Genomic DNA, 15,676 nt, shown 5'->3' on the forward strand with positions numbered 1-15,676 from the left:
CATCTGTTAAGAAAGTGCCATCCTACATATTCAAATTATTTTAATTCAACTTTGAAAAGAAAATGCTAATACAATCTATTAAAGAGAGAATGCATTTTTTTATGAACTTTGCATATTAATTAACATGCACAATTCTAGTGAAAATGCAATTTCTAAAGGGGGGGAAAAATAACAAAACTGAAGTCAGAATTACATTTTTATATTCATTAATTTTAATTATATATTTTTATGAAAATAAATACTATATTATGAAGAATTATACTATAATATTACTACAATAGAATGACCGTGATGACTAGCAACTTATAGAAGTCTTAACTCGTGTTCAAAACATTCAAGGAAAAATTTCATTATTGTATGGAAATATTTGTATTATTCAAATGAATATTTCAGAATTTTCTTAAATGAAATCTTTGTATTACTTTAAAAGATCAGATTTGCTTCCTTTCTCTACTAACAGTATTTCACCAAATAATTTAAAAAATAATAATAGGATGACAATTGCAGATGTACATGGCAAATATAATTTGTCACATGTGCTGCTCATTCTTATGTAATACTTGAAACTTTAGATAGACACAATATATTAATAGCAAATTTAAGGCAATATTTGATAAGGCATGTATATGTATATATTTAAATCTGTTTTTAAATGATATTTAAAATAAAAAATATTAAACCAAAATGAAAAAAAATTATGATAAAAAGATAAAAATGTAAGATATAATATTATATTATATATAATATAAAATAACTATATATAGCGAGATTAGGATATATGAACACTTTTCAATGAACTCTTATTTTTTATAAATGGAAGTTCCTTTGTAATTAATGAGCTAATACTACTTTCACAACAAATAACTTTAAAATTTGTACCATGCAGAATAAGTTGCAGCATGTAGCATATCTCTAAAGCTGCATTTATTTTAAATGTCATGAAAAAAAAAAAAATACTTTAAGAATAATTTATCTTTGCATTAAAACTGTAAATTATTTGTAATAAATGTCAATAGACGTTATAATATTAAAATGATTTTTTTAACTTTCTCTAATGGTAAAATTGATGAAACATTTAACATTGATTATATTGTTCCAGAGAAATCTCATTTTTGTTAGGAATTTCATTCTAAAATTACATAGCAGCTGAAGAATTTTATTTTATTGATTTCAGTATAGTAGAAATAAATAAATGTAGGGTGTAGGTACAATGTTCCAAATTGTTAATGTATGACACTCTGGTTATATATGACATCTGTTAAAAAAAAATAAGATAAAAAAAAAGCCTAATTTCAGCAAATTTTATACATACACAAATAAAACTGATCCATATCAGAAAGACCGACCAATTTTTTGAGATAGCTGATATAAGAATTGATTATATTTATTCCCTCAGTGAGTTTGGATGCTGCATTAGTGAGAAAAAATGAAAGTAAACATCAGTTCTAGAAAACTCGGTCAAAAAGTGAGAATTTTAAGGAAACTGAATTTTTTTTAGGTGTGTTTGTGTTATGAACATTTAAGGTTACTGCTGACTCCAAAAAACAATCATATTTGTGTTATTGAATTATATATAAACTTTCTTTGAAATAAAAAACCTACTTATGGCTATCTTTTAAAATAAAACTACTTTACTAAATAAATACAACAAAAATGCTAGACTGAAGAGTAAAGGAGAAAATAATTCTCAAAGAAATAGAAGTTCTTTCTTAAGAGGAGTAGAAAGTTTTAAATACAATTGTAAAACACTTATAATGTACAAATAACAATACCATCTCTTTTTCCTATTTGTTGACAACTGTTCTATTTTCTCATAAATATATAAATATAAATACAAATTCAGAAATGTGTACTTTAAAATTTTTCAAATAAACTCTTAAAACATTCTACAATGCAAAGGATAGTAAAAATTATTTTGCAATTATTAACAAAAGAAATAGACAATAAAAAGTCATTACCTTTAAACAAGCATAGACCCTTTTCACTCCTTTCTACGAAAATATTTTCATAGGTGGCTTTATTGCATTCGAGTTTTGGTGAGGCTGCACTCTTGTAGCCTACAAATCCCTGGTCACATTTGAGCACAAGAGTGTGACGATTGATGAGATAAAAGTAGAACTTTTCCATGTCTTCCACTTTGTCACTGTTAGCATAGAGGTGACCACTCTTCTTGGCAGCTACATATTTTCCGTTGTTAGCTTTGAATGCCATGCTACCTTCTGGGAGCCATTCTAAAGTAAAAAGTCCACTGGATGGCCTAGAGAAGTAATTAAACAAATCCATTAGAACACACAATTGTGTTAATTGCTATTCAAAAATTATATGCATGATTAGTAGTATTATTAAAATCTGATTTTAACTAATCACCAATAGAAAAATTTATGAAGTAAACCTGTATATTATATATATATGTAATGATATTTTAAACTCTTAATTTCAATTTAATTAATTTCCAAGATTTTATCTTAATTTAGCCCATAGTAACTTCATTCTAAAATATTCTCTTATTTCATGATCCAATTCCACTTTCTCTACTTAATTAATTCAAGAGAAGCTTTATAAAACTGCTGAATCGGCTAAACGGCGTTGCTTTCACACGCTTGGCGTGAAGGGGTAAAAAATGTCCAGTAAGCACATTCTTTCTTAAAAGATCCCTGTGTTTCCCTTACATGTGACTGACATGCGTCAGAAATCCCTATCAGAATCTTAATATATTAGCACTGTGGAGAAATATTTTCCCTATCAAAATCTAAGGTTATATAAGATGAGGGATAATTTTTTTCGCCCTTCTTCCCTACTTCTGCTTTTGCAACGCTTTGTGGCGGACGTGCGATGTCCTTGCCTTCTTGAAAAATAATCATGCTTGCCTCTTGGAGAGAATAAATCGAACTTTAAAAATTACTGAGTCTCTTCACTGCCTTCAAACTGCATTCTGCTTCACAACAAATAATGTTACATATTAAAGAGCCGACAGGATTCCGAAAATTGTTACATATATTATATTATATATATATGTATACTCTAGCATAATAAGATATGAAACTATAAATGCTCAACAATAGACTACTGTTATACAAAACCATACATAACAGTAAAAATGAAGGTATTTTTCCTTTCCTTTTAAAAAAGCTTTTTTAATCCTTTTAACATAAGTGAATGGAATAAAGACAATGTTCATAATTGACTGTCAAAAATGAAGTATTAGTGGTTCAAGTAATACTACAAATTACAATTCTTAAATATGTAACCAAATGCTTTTAAATAAAATATTTTTCATGCCAGAAGTTATAAATGGCCACAAACTGCATAAATAAATTATTATTTAGCAAAATTGTTTACAAAAGAAGAAAAAACTTTCTATTAATTTTGTATAAAAATTGAATTTTTTTCCAATGAAAATAAAGACTAATAATGGCACATTAAAAAATTATTAAATTACAAACCATATTATAAATAATTTTTGAAACAATAAGAATACACTACCATTTAATATGGAATTCACTAAATTCTTAGTCCCCTTTAGAAAAGTAACAAAAACATTACTATACAAAATATATGAACAAATTAAAACCTTGCATTTTAATACATATATTTACGATGAAATATCACTGCTGTAATGCATGATTCCAAATTCATGAACATTAGAACTTTTTTAAAAAATTACTATCATTGCAAATTATGTTTGCTATGTCAGCAATATAAATGTCAAGGTCGATGTCATAAGGGCAAGAAATTTTCATTTTATTATATTCTATCCTGAAATCTCAAAGCACAAATTTATGTAGTAATATCTTTAAAAACTTATTATGAAGAAGCTAATTCAAAGAAATAAAAAAATAAAATATAGTTGTGATTTTAACTTTGAAGTAGAAAAATTAAAATATCCAGACATAAAAAGCAAGTTTTATTATTGCAACCCCTTATAAAATCTAACAGAAATCTTTACTTTTGTATTTAAAGTTAGCACAGTTTTTATTTTAAAAAAACAATTAAGTTTAAATAATTTAAATATATTCTCTCTCTATATATATATTACTTTTCGATTGGTATAAAAAAGCAATGTTTGAATTTTGAAGTAATAAACAATTGTATACAAACAAATTTACTTCTTATTTCTGAATGCATATTTTATGTGTATATAAAATTAAGAAATGAATATTATTCTTTTAAATTCTCCTTATTTCAATATTAGTAACAAATATTGAACAATTTTAGTAGATATATCATTATTTATTCACATTGCATAAAGCAAAAAAAATCCCCCCCCTTTTAAACTATCAATAATTTGTAGCTAACTCCAAATTTAAAACAGCATATAAATAAAAAATCATGGCAACACATACATTAAAACCAAAAAAAAAATTTTTTTTCTTCTAAAATACATTTACAGTATTATTTTATGTTAACAACTAATAACAAACAAAAATGGAGCATAATATTAACATCTTAAAATTGTAAAGAGATGATTAATAGTAATCAATGAGCTGAAGAACTAAAAATAAAATTTGCTTCAATACATGAATCATATTTTAAACTATATATTACATTATTATTGTATTAAAGTGTAGTTGCTAGCATTTTATTTACTACTGCTTGTATTTTCAAACATTTTACATCATAATTATTGAACAGAATATCTTTAATTATTATCCGATTGCATTTTGATAAAAAAATGAAAAGAAAAGCGATTGATAAAAAAGGGTAGTGTCAGATAATATAAATTAAAAATTGAAGGAAGAGATATCTTTCAAAATACGAGACACATTAGCAAATATATTTTAAATAACTGGCAAATAAAGTATAGCATTTATTTAAACATTAGCTCAAGAACATAATAATAATCTACTTTTTATAAGTATTTTTTTCACATGGTTCAAAAATACTGATACGAATATTTCAAACCAACTGATTTTAGCAATGTATCAGTTTCAAATTCATTGGTACAAGAAACAGATTAAAATATGCCTGAAACATTCAACAAACAATATATGACCTACATAAAATACATGCAAACCAAATTTGCTTCACTAGTCACTGCATGTTAAAATCTGTGCACAATAATCTTGAAGACAACCAGATATTACTTTGAAAAATGCGTGAAACCTTTAGAAGGTTAATAAATTTTACAAACTTTATGAAAAAATATTATTCAAATTAGGTTTAAGGATTCTAAAACTTTTTAAGAAGTTAAATATAAGAATTAAAAAATTGTAAATTCTATATATCATGTTTTTTCTTATATAAATATATATTAGGTGCCTTTGGCTGCATTATTGACTTTTTAAGTTACCAAATGATTAATATGGAATGCACTTTAAAAATTTCACTTTTTTATATGATATGACTGAAAAACCTGAATCGGTTTACTGCAAATTAAAAAGTGCATACATTACAAGTTAAAAGCAGAAGTGAAAAATCCTACTATGGATTTAAAGATAGGAAAAACACACAATTGAATGTTTTGTTGGATAAGTTTAAATTCCATCATAACATTTAAAATCATTTTTATAATTAGAAATTATGTATAAAATTGAAAAAAAATATTAAAGTGAAGGAGAGGGAAATTGTACATAAATGAAATTCTTATCAATAAAAAAGTAATTTTTTTTTAAGTTTAAGATAATACAAAGACCATTTTGTAAGATAATTGCTTTAAAAGATATCAGTATTAATATCTTAGACAAGTCTTAATGATTATCCATCTAATGATGAGTAAGCCTATTTTTGCATTGATTAAATTTCTTTTTTGAAGTTTATTTCTGGATGTCTTTCATATTTGCTTTCCTTTGTTTAAATGACTCAAATGAAACAGCAAATTTCTAATAATATTTTATAACTCCCTTAATTAACTAAGCCATGTATAGAATTCAATGCAGCTGTAAAAACATTCAATGAAATGGTTTGAAATTTATATGATGATTTGTCAACAATTAACAGTTATCATTCGACAATAAGCAATAAAAGTAATTTTCTGTGTTGTATATGTTAGTGTTTTATATACAAACAAGTGGAAGCAAAGCATTGGGTATAGAGCATATAATGCAGAAGGTAGAAAAATCACATACCCTTTAGAAGCATTGGCTTGTATTCCACCACTGCTGTCCAAAGACCAGTATTTGTCTTGCATGGTTCGAATGTGCCAGTTCTTGGTTTTCTCATTGTATTCAAGTTGGAATGTTTCATGATCAGAAATTTCATCTTGGTTGGCTGTTACATCAACACCTGTGGAAAGAATATATTTAGTAATAAATGTTTTCTATGAAACAGAAAAGCACAAGTAAATTTAATCAATAATCAAATTTTATTATTTTGTCATTAAAAATCAAATAAATGGTACTATTCTTATCAGTTTAACAGTAATTGTTTCCAAGCTCAAATATTGGGGCAAACTGATTTTTCTTTTACTGATAAGAGCTAAAATGCTCAAATATGCCAAGAGTTGATTCCACAAATGATGGAGTCACACATTTGATTAAATAAAGATGCCGATTATGACACACAGTGGATTTTGTTAAGATAACAGAAAAGTACTACAATTTATTCTATGAAAAAAATAGTAAAAAAGTAACCTTTATCTAATATTCAAAAATATAGTTAATCAAAAGATAGTGAATGCATTAAAAAATGAATAGAAGAATTTTCATGTCAAAAATCAAAATTTCAACCAAAAAATGTTTTATTACAATATTTCTAATTTAGTTGAATCGCTAAACTTCAAGCATAAGTTTAAATTGCACAAAATAAAAAAAAAAAAAGGAAATAAAAGTAAAATGATGATTCCAGCCTGAATTATTTGTGACTCCTTTGCTCGGAAACTTACAGCAGTATAGAAAATTGCAAAAAGCATATATTATAAGGTTAAAAGAAAAATTTCTGCAAATATTAAAAAAATCACCTCGAAAATTACAAAATCAGAAATAAAATTTTGGCTTTTATTTAATGAAATTTCAATAAGAACTTAAATTCTTTTAGAATGATTCTAAATATTACTAAGTTTCTCTCTTTTGCTTTATTTATTATTTTTCCTTTAGAAGTCTTATTGTTTCTAATAGCCCACAAATGTGATAATGAAACACTACAATGTTTAATTTTTTTAACCACTTCTTTACAAATTTGCCATTTGTATTTCTGAGATTAGTGATAATAGAATGTTATACAGTAATTCTGAAACTAATATTTTGACGATTTGAAAAATGTGTCACTCATATTTAATTGATGACATTAGTAATTAAATATCTTAATAAGCTTTCAACTGGATTAAAATTTCATAATTTTTATATTTAAAAAGGTTAAAACTTACAGAGAATTGTATGTACAACTATATAAAACTTGAGAAAAATTTTTATGATAAATAAAGAGTTGTTTAGAATAACTTCGTTTTTAAAGATTATAATGACAAATCACAAAAAACGCACAAAATATAAATTGTAAATAAATAAATAATTGTTCTTATTTTTGTAAATGAACATCACGAAAATTTTGAATATACACAATTGATACTTTGAAAATAATTTTGAAATTTTACTAATTAATAATGTACAGAAATAAAATGTGTTTTGTAATTTTTAAGACATCCTGCCCAAATTTATTTAATCAATTTCGAATAAGACACACATTTAAAAATTTCATTCCAAAACATTTTGAAAGAAGGAAAAAGACCGAATAAAATCCACAAATTCAAATTCATTTTTTTTTTTTTTCTAACTTAGGTCATTATAAGCTTGGATCATAAAAGGAGTCACTGTTTTATTACTAATTGATTAGCCTTTCATGCAAAAAAATTGATTAACCATGCATAAATTCAATATATTTATACATATTTCTTGTAGCAGTGTTTGCTTTGTGTCCAAAAATATTATATTACCCACACCTATTTTTTTAATGACATACCTAATATTCTGAATAAGACTGCTTTACAAAATAATTAGCCAATCATTTAATTTTCCCATTCCTGTATAGGTACTTTTGTACTTAAGTAAAATTATTGTTCTTCATTTGAAGCCCGCAACACATTTGGTTACATTTTCTCCCGTTTCCCTCTCGTCACTTCCGGCCGTAACAGATGTTCTAAGTGAATACGCAATGAATAACACAAAGAGACAATCTTTTGTTCTTCGTACAGATTTCTAGAATAGTCATTTTATCTTCCGGGAATTCGCAAAGATAGCGTTTGAAAGCGGACAGTGTGATGTTTCAAACAAAAAATTATAGTTCGTTTCACAGAATATCGTCTGCGTTGTTGCCACATAGGAAACTCTTTTATTAACTTTCAGTCGATTTAAATTTTTTGCAACAAATCCTGCGTGAAATGTATTTGGCGCAGTTTTATTGATAGTTCTGTTTCATATGCCTGCGTCATTTTTTTTAATAAAATAAAAACAGAATGTAAGAAATTTAGCAACTACTAACTTGAATAAATTCATTCAATTCGTTTAACTTCGAATGAATGAATTTGGAATGCAATTCGGCGCAATTTTTATAATCAATTGCAAATCTGGTAGTAAGCAAAAGACGAAATCATAGCGCAGTCTCAGACAACGAGTAATTATCCGTTAAATAGCATATACATTTAAGTTTATTTTGTGGTCGTAACGTCACATGAAATTCCGGCATTACACTTTTTAGGACAGCTATTCCAATTATTATTTTTTTTTATTACTCACTCCGAAAAGAACTCGAGCTATTTTCTTAAAATATTGAAACATTAATACACGTCAAGAAAAATACAAAATCGCAATGCGTAGACAAAATATTAGCACAAAAAAGACGCACACCTTCAAGAAATCTTTTATAAAACTGTATTCTAAATTTCCAATCTATTAAAAATTAATTTAAAACATAATGAGGTATTCGAACTGGGAATAGAAGATTGTAAATTAGTTTGAAATTTCCATATGAAATAAAGTCGTTGCGACGACTTTGCTTCGATAATGCAAAATAAGAGTGTGTATTCTAACACTATTTTTCGTTTCTTTTGCTGTAATTTTTATTAATATAAAACAATATTTTAAAAAAGCAGATTAAAAAGATTAATTTATATATGAAAAATTATTAAATGCAAATTATCATGAACGCCTCGCAAATCACGTGGTAGCACAAAATATCGTTTCTATTCATTATAGTGGTCACTAGATACATTAATCCAATCAGAAAAGAAAAAAATTGTATTAAAAGTTTTTTGTTAGCTGCAATTTTTTAGAAGTTAAGGACTGAGAAAAGATTTTCAACAGATTATTTTTCACATGATTTGTACTATCACAACTACAAAATGAAAGAAAAAAAAATCGTATGCTTACTTCCCCCCTCCCCTTAATTTTTAATTGTTGAAATGCATTTGGATTAAAGTTTAATAGCTTGAAAAAATCTGATTAAATAAAAATAAGGTGTCAGACCTATTTATTGGCGTATTCTGCAAAAATGGTCAGCTTTAGAAAATTGTAGAAGTTGCGCGCGAGTTAATTCTTTTGAATGTATGTGATTATAATTCTTTATTTAAATGTGGCAATATACACCATACTAAATATTTATTTTGCAATAAATGACGAACTATTCGACATCAGTTACAATGTACAATATTTAATTGTTTTTGCCAAAGATTGAAAGGAATTTGAAAATATTAAGTTTAAATGATAAGAAATCTATCTTTGCCTTCCAGCTTGTCAAAAGGTTTCTTTGATATGCGAGAAACGTACACTCAAGCATATTCAAAGTGAAATATTATCACTGAGTTATTTATTTAAATTTCAGGGTATATATTCTCGGGAGTTTCTTCATATTTTCAAACTCGCTTGCATATCCATCTAGTAGAATTTGGGATAGACTTCACAATTCGCTTAACAAAGCGGCTAGACATGCATTGTTTTCAAAAGAAACTCGAAATTTCATATTAGATTTAACATGATTAATCCTTAAGGGCTGATAAAAGTGTCGATAATTTTGCGGAGGCCTCGCAAAGTTTATATGTTTTATCAACTACCGTATTAAAGAAATTCTATAATTGCTTCACAAATTTGTTTAAAATTAATATTTCATACACGATTTATTGAAACCAATTTTCTTTCAAATGGCCCAATTAGATGTTCTCTTATTTTAGTTTGGCGCAGTATTCTTTTTGTACCTGTTTAACAAAAAATTAAACAAACAAAAAATACCTGATCTTGGAGGAGAAAAGAAAGAAGTGGTCAGGATTTTCACTGTGAAGGAAACATATACAAGTCTTGATCCGGTTACGATTCTATGATAAACTTTGTCTTACCGATATTATTAATATTTTGTTTCATGGGTTTGTCTTGGAGAAGAAAAGAAAAGGATTTGCACTTCCAAGGACCCATATGAGCTTTAATCCAGTTATGGGTTTATTGTAAGAACAATAACCGGATTTTTTTACCTGCATTTCCATCCCCCCATGAACTTTTAGAGATCCTATATGATATGGAAAGAAAACCCGTTCTCATCCAAATAAAAATCAGTCATAAAGTAGTGGTACATTTTGTAAGAAATTGAATTTACGAAAATTTCCGTCTTCTGTGGTGGTATCTTACCTTGTTTGACGGAAACGTATTTCCCGTTGAAGCCTGCGAAAGCGGCCTGAGGCACAGAATCTTCCAATGAGAAGAGCTCGTCCTTTGTGACCGTCTGCGAGCGCGTCCTCAGCACTGCCTTGCTGCCGATGGAGCTGATGTAGCGCCCCTGTGGGTCTCTCAAAGCCAGGTAACCCCCATGGAATTCGAGGCCAAACAGGCATTCGCATTGTTCTGTAAGTTTGCCATCCGCCTTCAAGTAGCGACCATTGCAAGCATGCACGGCATAGCGGCCATCGCGGAACTCCAAGGTGAAGAGGGTGTCCTCACCCCATGGGGTGTTGGCGTCCACTAGGATTTCATCCTGTTCAGCCGACAGGCGAGCGTAGCGACGTCTGCCCACAGAACGGAGATTCACCTGTAGATTGTTGAGAGAAAGTTAATATTCACTATAATTCAGCTATTCTCGAGTTACTGGTAATTGTATAACAGTTTCAGGAGTAAAAAGTGGTCATCGTAAACAAAATGCAAATACAACACAGAAGAAATTTAAAATTTTGTTTGCATTCCTATAATAATTATCCTATGCAGTTTTCCTTGGTTATAAAGACAGCATTATGGCTGCTCATTTCGTTACCATGTGTAGCATTCTCTATACATATCTTCACTTTGTTCATCGTTGCACACAAAAGAGGCGTTAAAACAGGGTTTACGACACATCTAATGACATGAAGACAATTTCGAAAGACTTAGATAACCGAATACCATACAGGATGCATCAATCGAACGCAAACAAGATTTTAAATTTCTTTCTGTATTATGCTCAAATTTTTTCTCCAAATGTTTGTATAGAAAGAAGCTTTTACCATTTGTAGTCAGTGTTGGAACGGGGTGGGGATTCCCCTGTTGCACCAAACAAATGGCACTTCATATAACAGACATAGTAAAAAATAAATGCGTTGCATTCAAATTTTTTTACAAGATGTGTAACATATTCCAAAAATAAATCATTTTACGAATGTTATGTGAATATGAATGCACACCTTTATTTTTAAAAACTGAAAATTGAATAAATGCATGAGTACTTAAGACTAATTCTGTAATCGGGAAACAATAATTTGCGATTAAATAGTTTGACTTCAGGTATGGGATGAAATATGTTAACAGAAAGGATCTAAAATGCTAAATATGTATGGAACAGAAATGCCTTATTACGCAAATTTATCCAAAGAAAAAAATAAATCTTTTCTTCTTAATCTTTATATTATACTATATTCTTCAAGTAAATACCTTTCATATTTGTTTTATAATTCAGATTCGTCTCAAAGCAGAAGTTCTGATCAACTTATAATGGAGCCACAATCCTGCATTTTCCTAAAAAGCAGGATTGTGCAGGATCCTTATGGCTCCAGGTTCGAATTCAAGAATTTAATTGATAACAAAAAGCGGTAACCACCACCTGACATGTTTTTACCAAGATCGTTATTCTCCATTTAACATGCATATAAACATTTTGATCCATCGGCCAATGCTCCATTATCACAGAAAATTTATCCATGTCGCTAAGGTATGAAATAAATCATATTGCAAAACAAGAATCTTTGGTGCTTTGTTATACGAAAATTTAATTTTAAATATAATTAATTAGATTTAAAAAATCATATCCTATTGCACTAATTGAAATAACTTGGCCTAAATATTTGAAACATTGACTGGAAAAAAAAAAAACAAAGGAGACTACAAAGGTTGGAAATTTAATAGCGGAACCAAAAAATTATAATCGATATATAATATAGGTACTAATTTAAAGTATTCATCTTTTGATGTTATTCATCACTAGCATTATGTAAAAATTATATCCCATGATGTGCAAGTCAAAGAATATAATATTTCAATACCAATTATTTTGATAATTTGTTATAGTTCAATCTCAATAAAGATTCGTTCCGGCGACCTGTGCCCGCCTTATTTTCCCCTCTCTTGTGGTTTTCTGGGGTTCTTTGATGTCTGTTTATTTCACCAACAATTTGGGGAAACTCTGGACCGATGTCCACATACAATGGGTCAGTTGGCAGATTTATGACCAAATCCGTAAGACCACAGGTCGGCGGAATGCGGCTTAACACATATAAAATGTCACGAAATGGTTTCTTTAAGTCCTCTTCAGAATTAAATCATAATAATAGACGGGGAGCAGGAAGACAGTCGCAAAACAGCGAAATAATTGGGCGCTAACGAGCTGTTCCAGAAGCTCTTAAGGCGGTAAGCAAGTTTATCTAAACCAACAAAACTAGCAGTACTTCATATATTCTATGACTTATTATATTAGTTTTATACAATACTGGTGACTACATCACAGGACTCGAAATGATGAAGCAAGTGAATTCATGATGCATCAGTAGTAATTATACGGTTACTACAACTGAATTTCCAACTCTAATACGTATTACCGATACTACGAAACATCTATTTATCCCACATCCAGTTACGTTTTAACTATCATTGAGCACCTCCCGTAAATAAGGAAAAAACATTGTGAAATGTATCGAAAAATAAGCACGTTCACCTATTCAACCCCATTTTGATACATTTCTATCTTCTGGATCTTTTCCACAGAGACACAGGATATCCTGAAAGGATGTCCGTTTCTGTAACAGGAGGCCGCAGAGTATTGAAAACTGTTTACAACAGAATTTCACGTTTCTGCGTTACTGTAGTCAAGTCTTTTCATTCATAAAATGTAATTCTTTGACCGTGTATTTGGAAAATTCAGAGTTTGTTTTCTTAAACTTTTTGATTGGTAAATGAGGAATTGTGAAACATTGAAAATGAGTTACGGAGAAATAATTTCATTTTGATTTGAAAAATTTATAAAAATTAATTTTGAATAAAAATATTTTTCTGTTACAAGCAGATAAACTAATTTATTGTTACAATATCCAAATAAAGATGATTTCTTAATTATTCCTTCAAAGATAGATAATTTTATCAGTTTAGTATCTAACGATCTTTATTAGCGTCGTTATTATTTAATATGGAACAGTATAAAATTTTTCTATCATATCTAAGAATATTTTTCCAACTGATCCAAATATTAGGTTTGGCTATCTAAGCATCTACTATCTACTAGAAAACGGATCTATTTTGAACTTTCTTCAATCATAAAATTACTAAAAAACGAAACAAATCGAAGATTCAATTAATGGAAATTTAATAACCAGGAAAACAAATTTTAAATCATAAAATCACTCGATAATAAAACCAGTAATAAAAATTATATTCTTTAACAGATAGATTGGAATAAATTAGAATTTGATAGATTGAACAGATTTGGGTTTTCTCTTTTTCATTATAAATTGAACTCAAAAGGTACGAAGATCATTCAGAACGAATGTTTTCAACTATGCTTCGAGTTGCTCCACGATTGCATGAACTGCCCCGAGAATTATTTGCTTAGGTGCCTTGCAAATTAATCAAAAGATAATCCAATCGTCATTTATGACATAAGTAAATAGCAAAAAGCTCCATTGCATCAACTTTAAATATAATTTTCTCGCTACAATTCAGTACTGTGATATTAGAGAAATTTTGACTAAAACAAATTCCTAGCTGCGAGTGGAAAGAAAAATCGACATATTCTCATGCGTAATTTAACAAGACCTACTACGAATATTTTATGTATAATATGAAACTCAATAAATAACACTAAGAAAAGCAAATTAGTCCACGGTATCGTTTTAAAATAAGAATTCGTTTATCCAAATATGAAATAATTGACAAAACTGTAGAATCCATCACCCAACCCTTTCGTCAATTCTTTAATTCATTTGAAAATTCATGACCCCTAGACGTTAATGGACGTCTGTCCCTAGAAAACATGTGCAATCTTCCTTTTGCGCATGCGTGATATTACTTGGATGGATTATAGCTGGTTAAGTGAAACTCACCTTTAAACACGTTAACAGATTATATTCCTCCTACACTTTCGAAAGAATCCCCACCCCCAGCCTCAACAATTAGAGAGATTTCATTCCTGAATGCATAGTTGACCAATCAGAATGCTCTTTGTTTACTGTGCACGAACAATTTAAAACCGCATTTCCATTTAGTGCAGTTGAAGGTGGTCACCAAAGACGGACAGTTACTTACAAACTGCCAGTTTAGAATGGAAAAAACACGGATTGGTCTTACCTGTGGTCGAGCAGCAAGGTGCACCGTCCAGTATTCAGCCTCACCAGGAGCTTTTGCAGAGCAAATCAACTTGTCATCGCTGGCACCGAGGAAGTATCCTCTGGTGACATTCATGAGAGACCACTTGCCACTGTCATTGACCACAACCCTGAACCTAGCATGACCGTCCAAATCTTCGGAATCGCAGGTGACATTGCCGAATTGGTCGACAGCCAGGTACTTGCCAAGGTGACTCTTCAAGCACACGGTTTCTTCTTCGGATTCTGCCCCGACGTAAGGTTCCAAGGTCCACAGCTGTTTCTTTTTCAATGCGACACCGTTTGCGTTCACTTTACAACCGAAAGTCTCGGCCGTCAAGTACTTGTATTTGCTGTTGAGAAGGCCCACGGTCCATTTCAGCCCATTGCCGTCTGTTGTGCCGTTTGACAAAGACATCGTTTCTGGAAGGAAAGAGCATAATTATCTATTAGCAAATGTTACGTTATTCTGAAATCGCAACTGAAGAGCAATAAGAATTACCATACCAGCTCATGTTGCCGTTTGAAAAGAAGTAATTTTGTAATGTTATATCCCTTTTCCAAAGATTTTAAATGGACCATAACACAGTTTTTATATATTTCCATATTATCTTTACAAAATGTTAAGATAAAACAATTTTTACAAATTAAAAAAAAATATATATTAATTTTACACTTTTTTAGTTTAATAATTAATTCTTTTTAAACTAAAGGATGACGTAACCTCATTCGAGTACGATAGCTTGGTTTCACTGTACTCGAATGAGGTTATGATTGCAATGAATTGTACTAATTTTGAGGTGAAACAGCCGTTTTTGGACATATTTCGGCCTTTATTAGAAGTATTAATCGGTTTAAAAATGGAGGATGGGATGTGTACCACTAGTATATAATGACGAATCTAAATCTGATACCTAATTACAGGATTTTAGATATTAAAGCTTTAGC

General features: G+C 29.2%; 1 protein-coding gene across 2 annotated transcripts in view; it reads right to left on the reverse strand.

Moving 5' to 3' along the window:
* LOC129988994 (protein singed-like) overlaps window positions 1-15,676 on the reverse strand; it is a 56,032-nt gene that overhangs the window by 1,380 nt on the left and 38,976 nt on the right. For both annotated transcript variants that reach the window (XM_056097293.1, XM_056097294.1), the window contains exons 2-5: window positions 14,712-15,151; window positions 10,542-10,938; window positions 6,066-6,222; window positions 1,959-2,257 (exon numbers count right to left, since the gene is read on the reverse strand). In XM_056097293.1, coding sequence (XP_055953268.1) covers window positions 1,959-2,257; window positions 6,066-6,222; window positions 10,542-10,938; window positions 14,712-15,146 — 1,288 coding nt within the window. In that variant the 5' untranslated portion in view covers window positions 15,147-15,151. The remainder of the gene's footprint in view (window positions 1-1,958; window positions 2,258-6,065; window positions 6,223-10,541; window positions 10,939-14,711; window positions 15,152-15,676) is intronic.

This window comes from Argiope bruennichi, chromosome 10 (assembly GCF_947563725.1).
Source record: "Argiope bruennichi chromosome 10, qqArgBrue1.1, whole genome shotgun sequence".
NCBI lineage: Eukaryota > Metazoa > Arthropoda > Arachnida > Araneae > Araneidae > Argiope > Argiope bruennichi.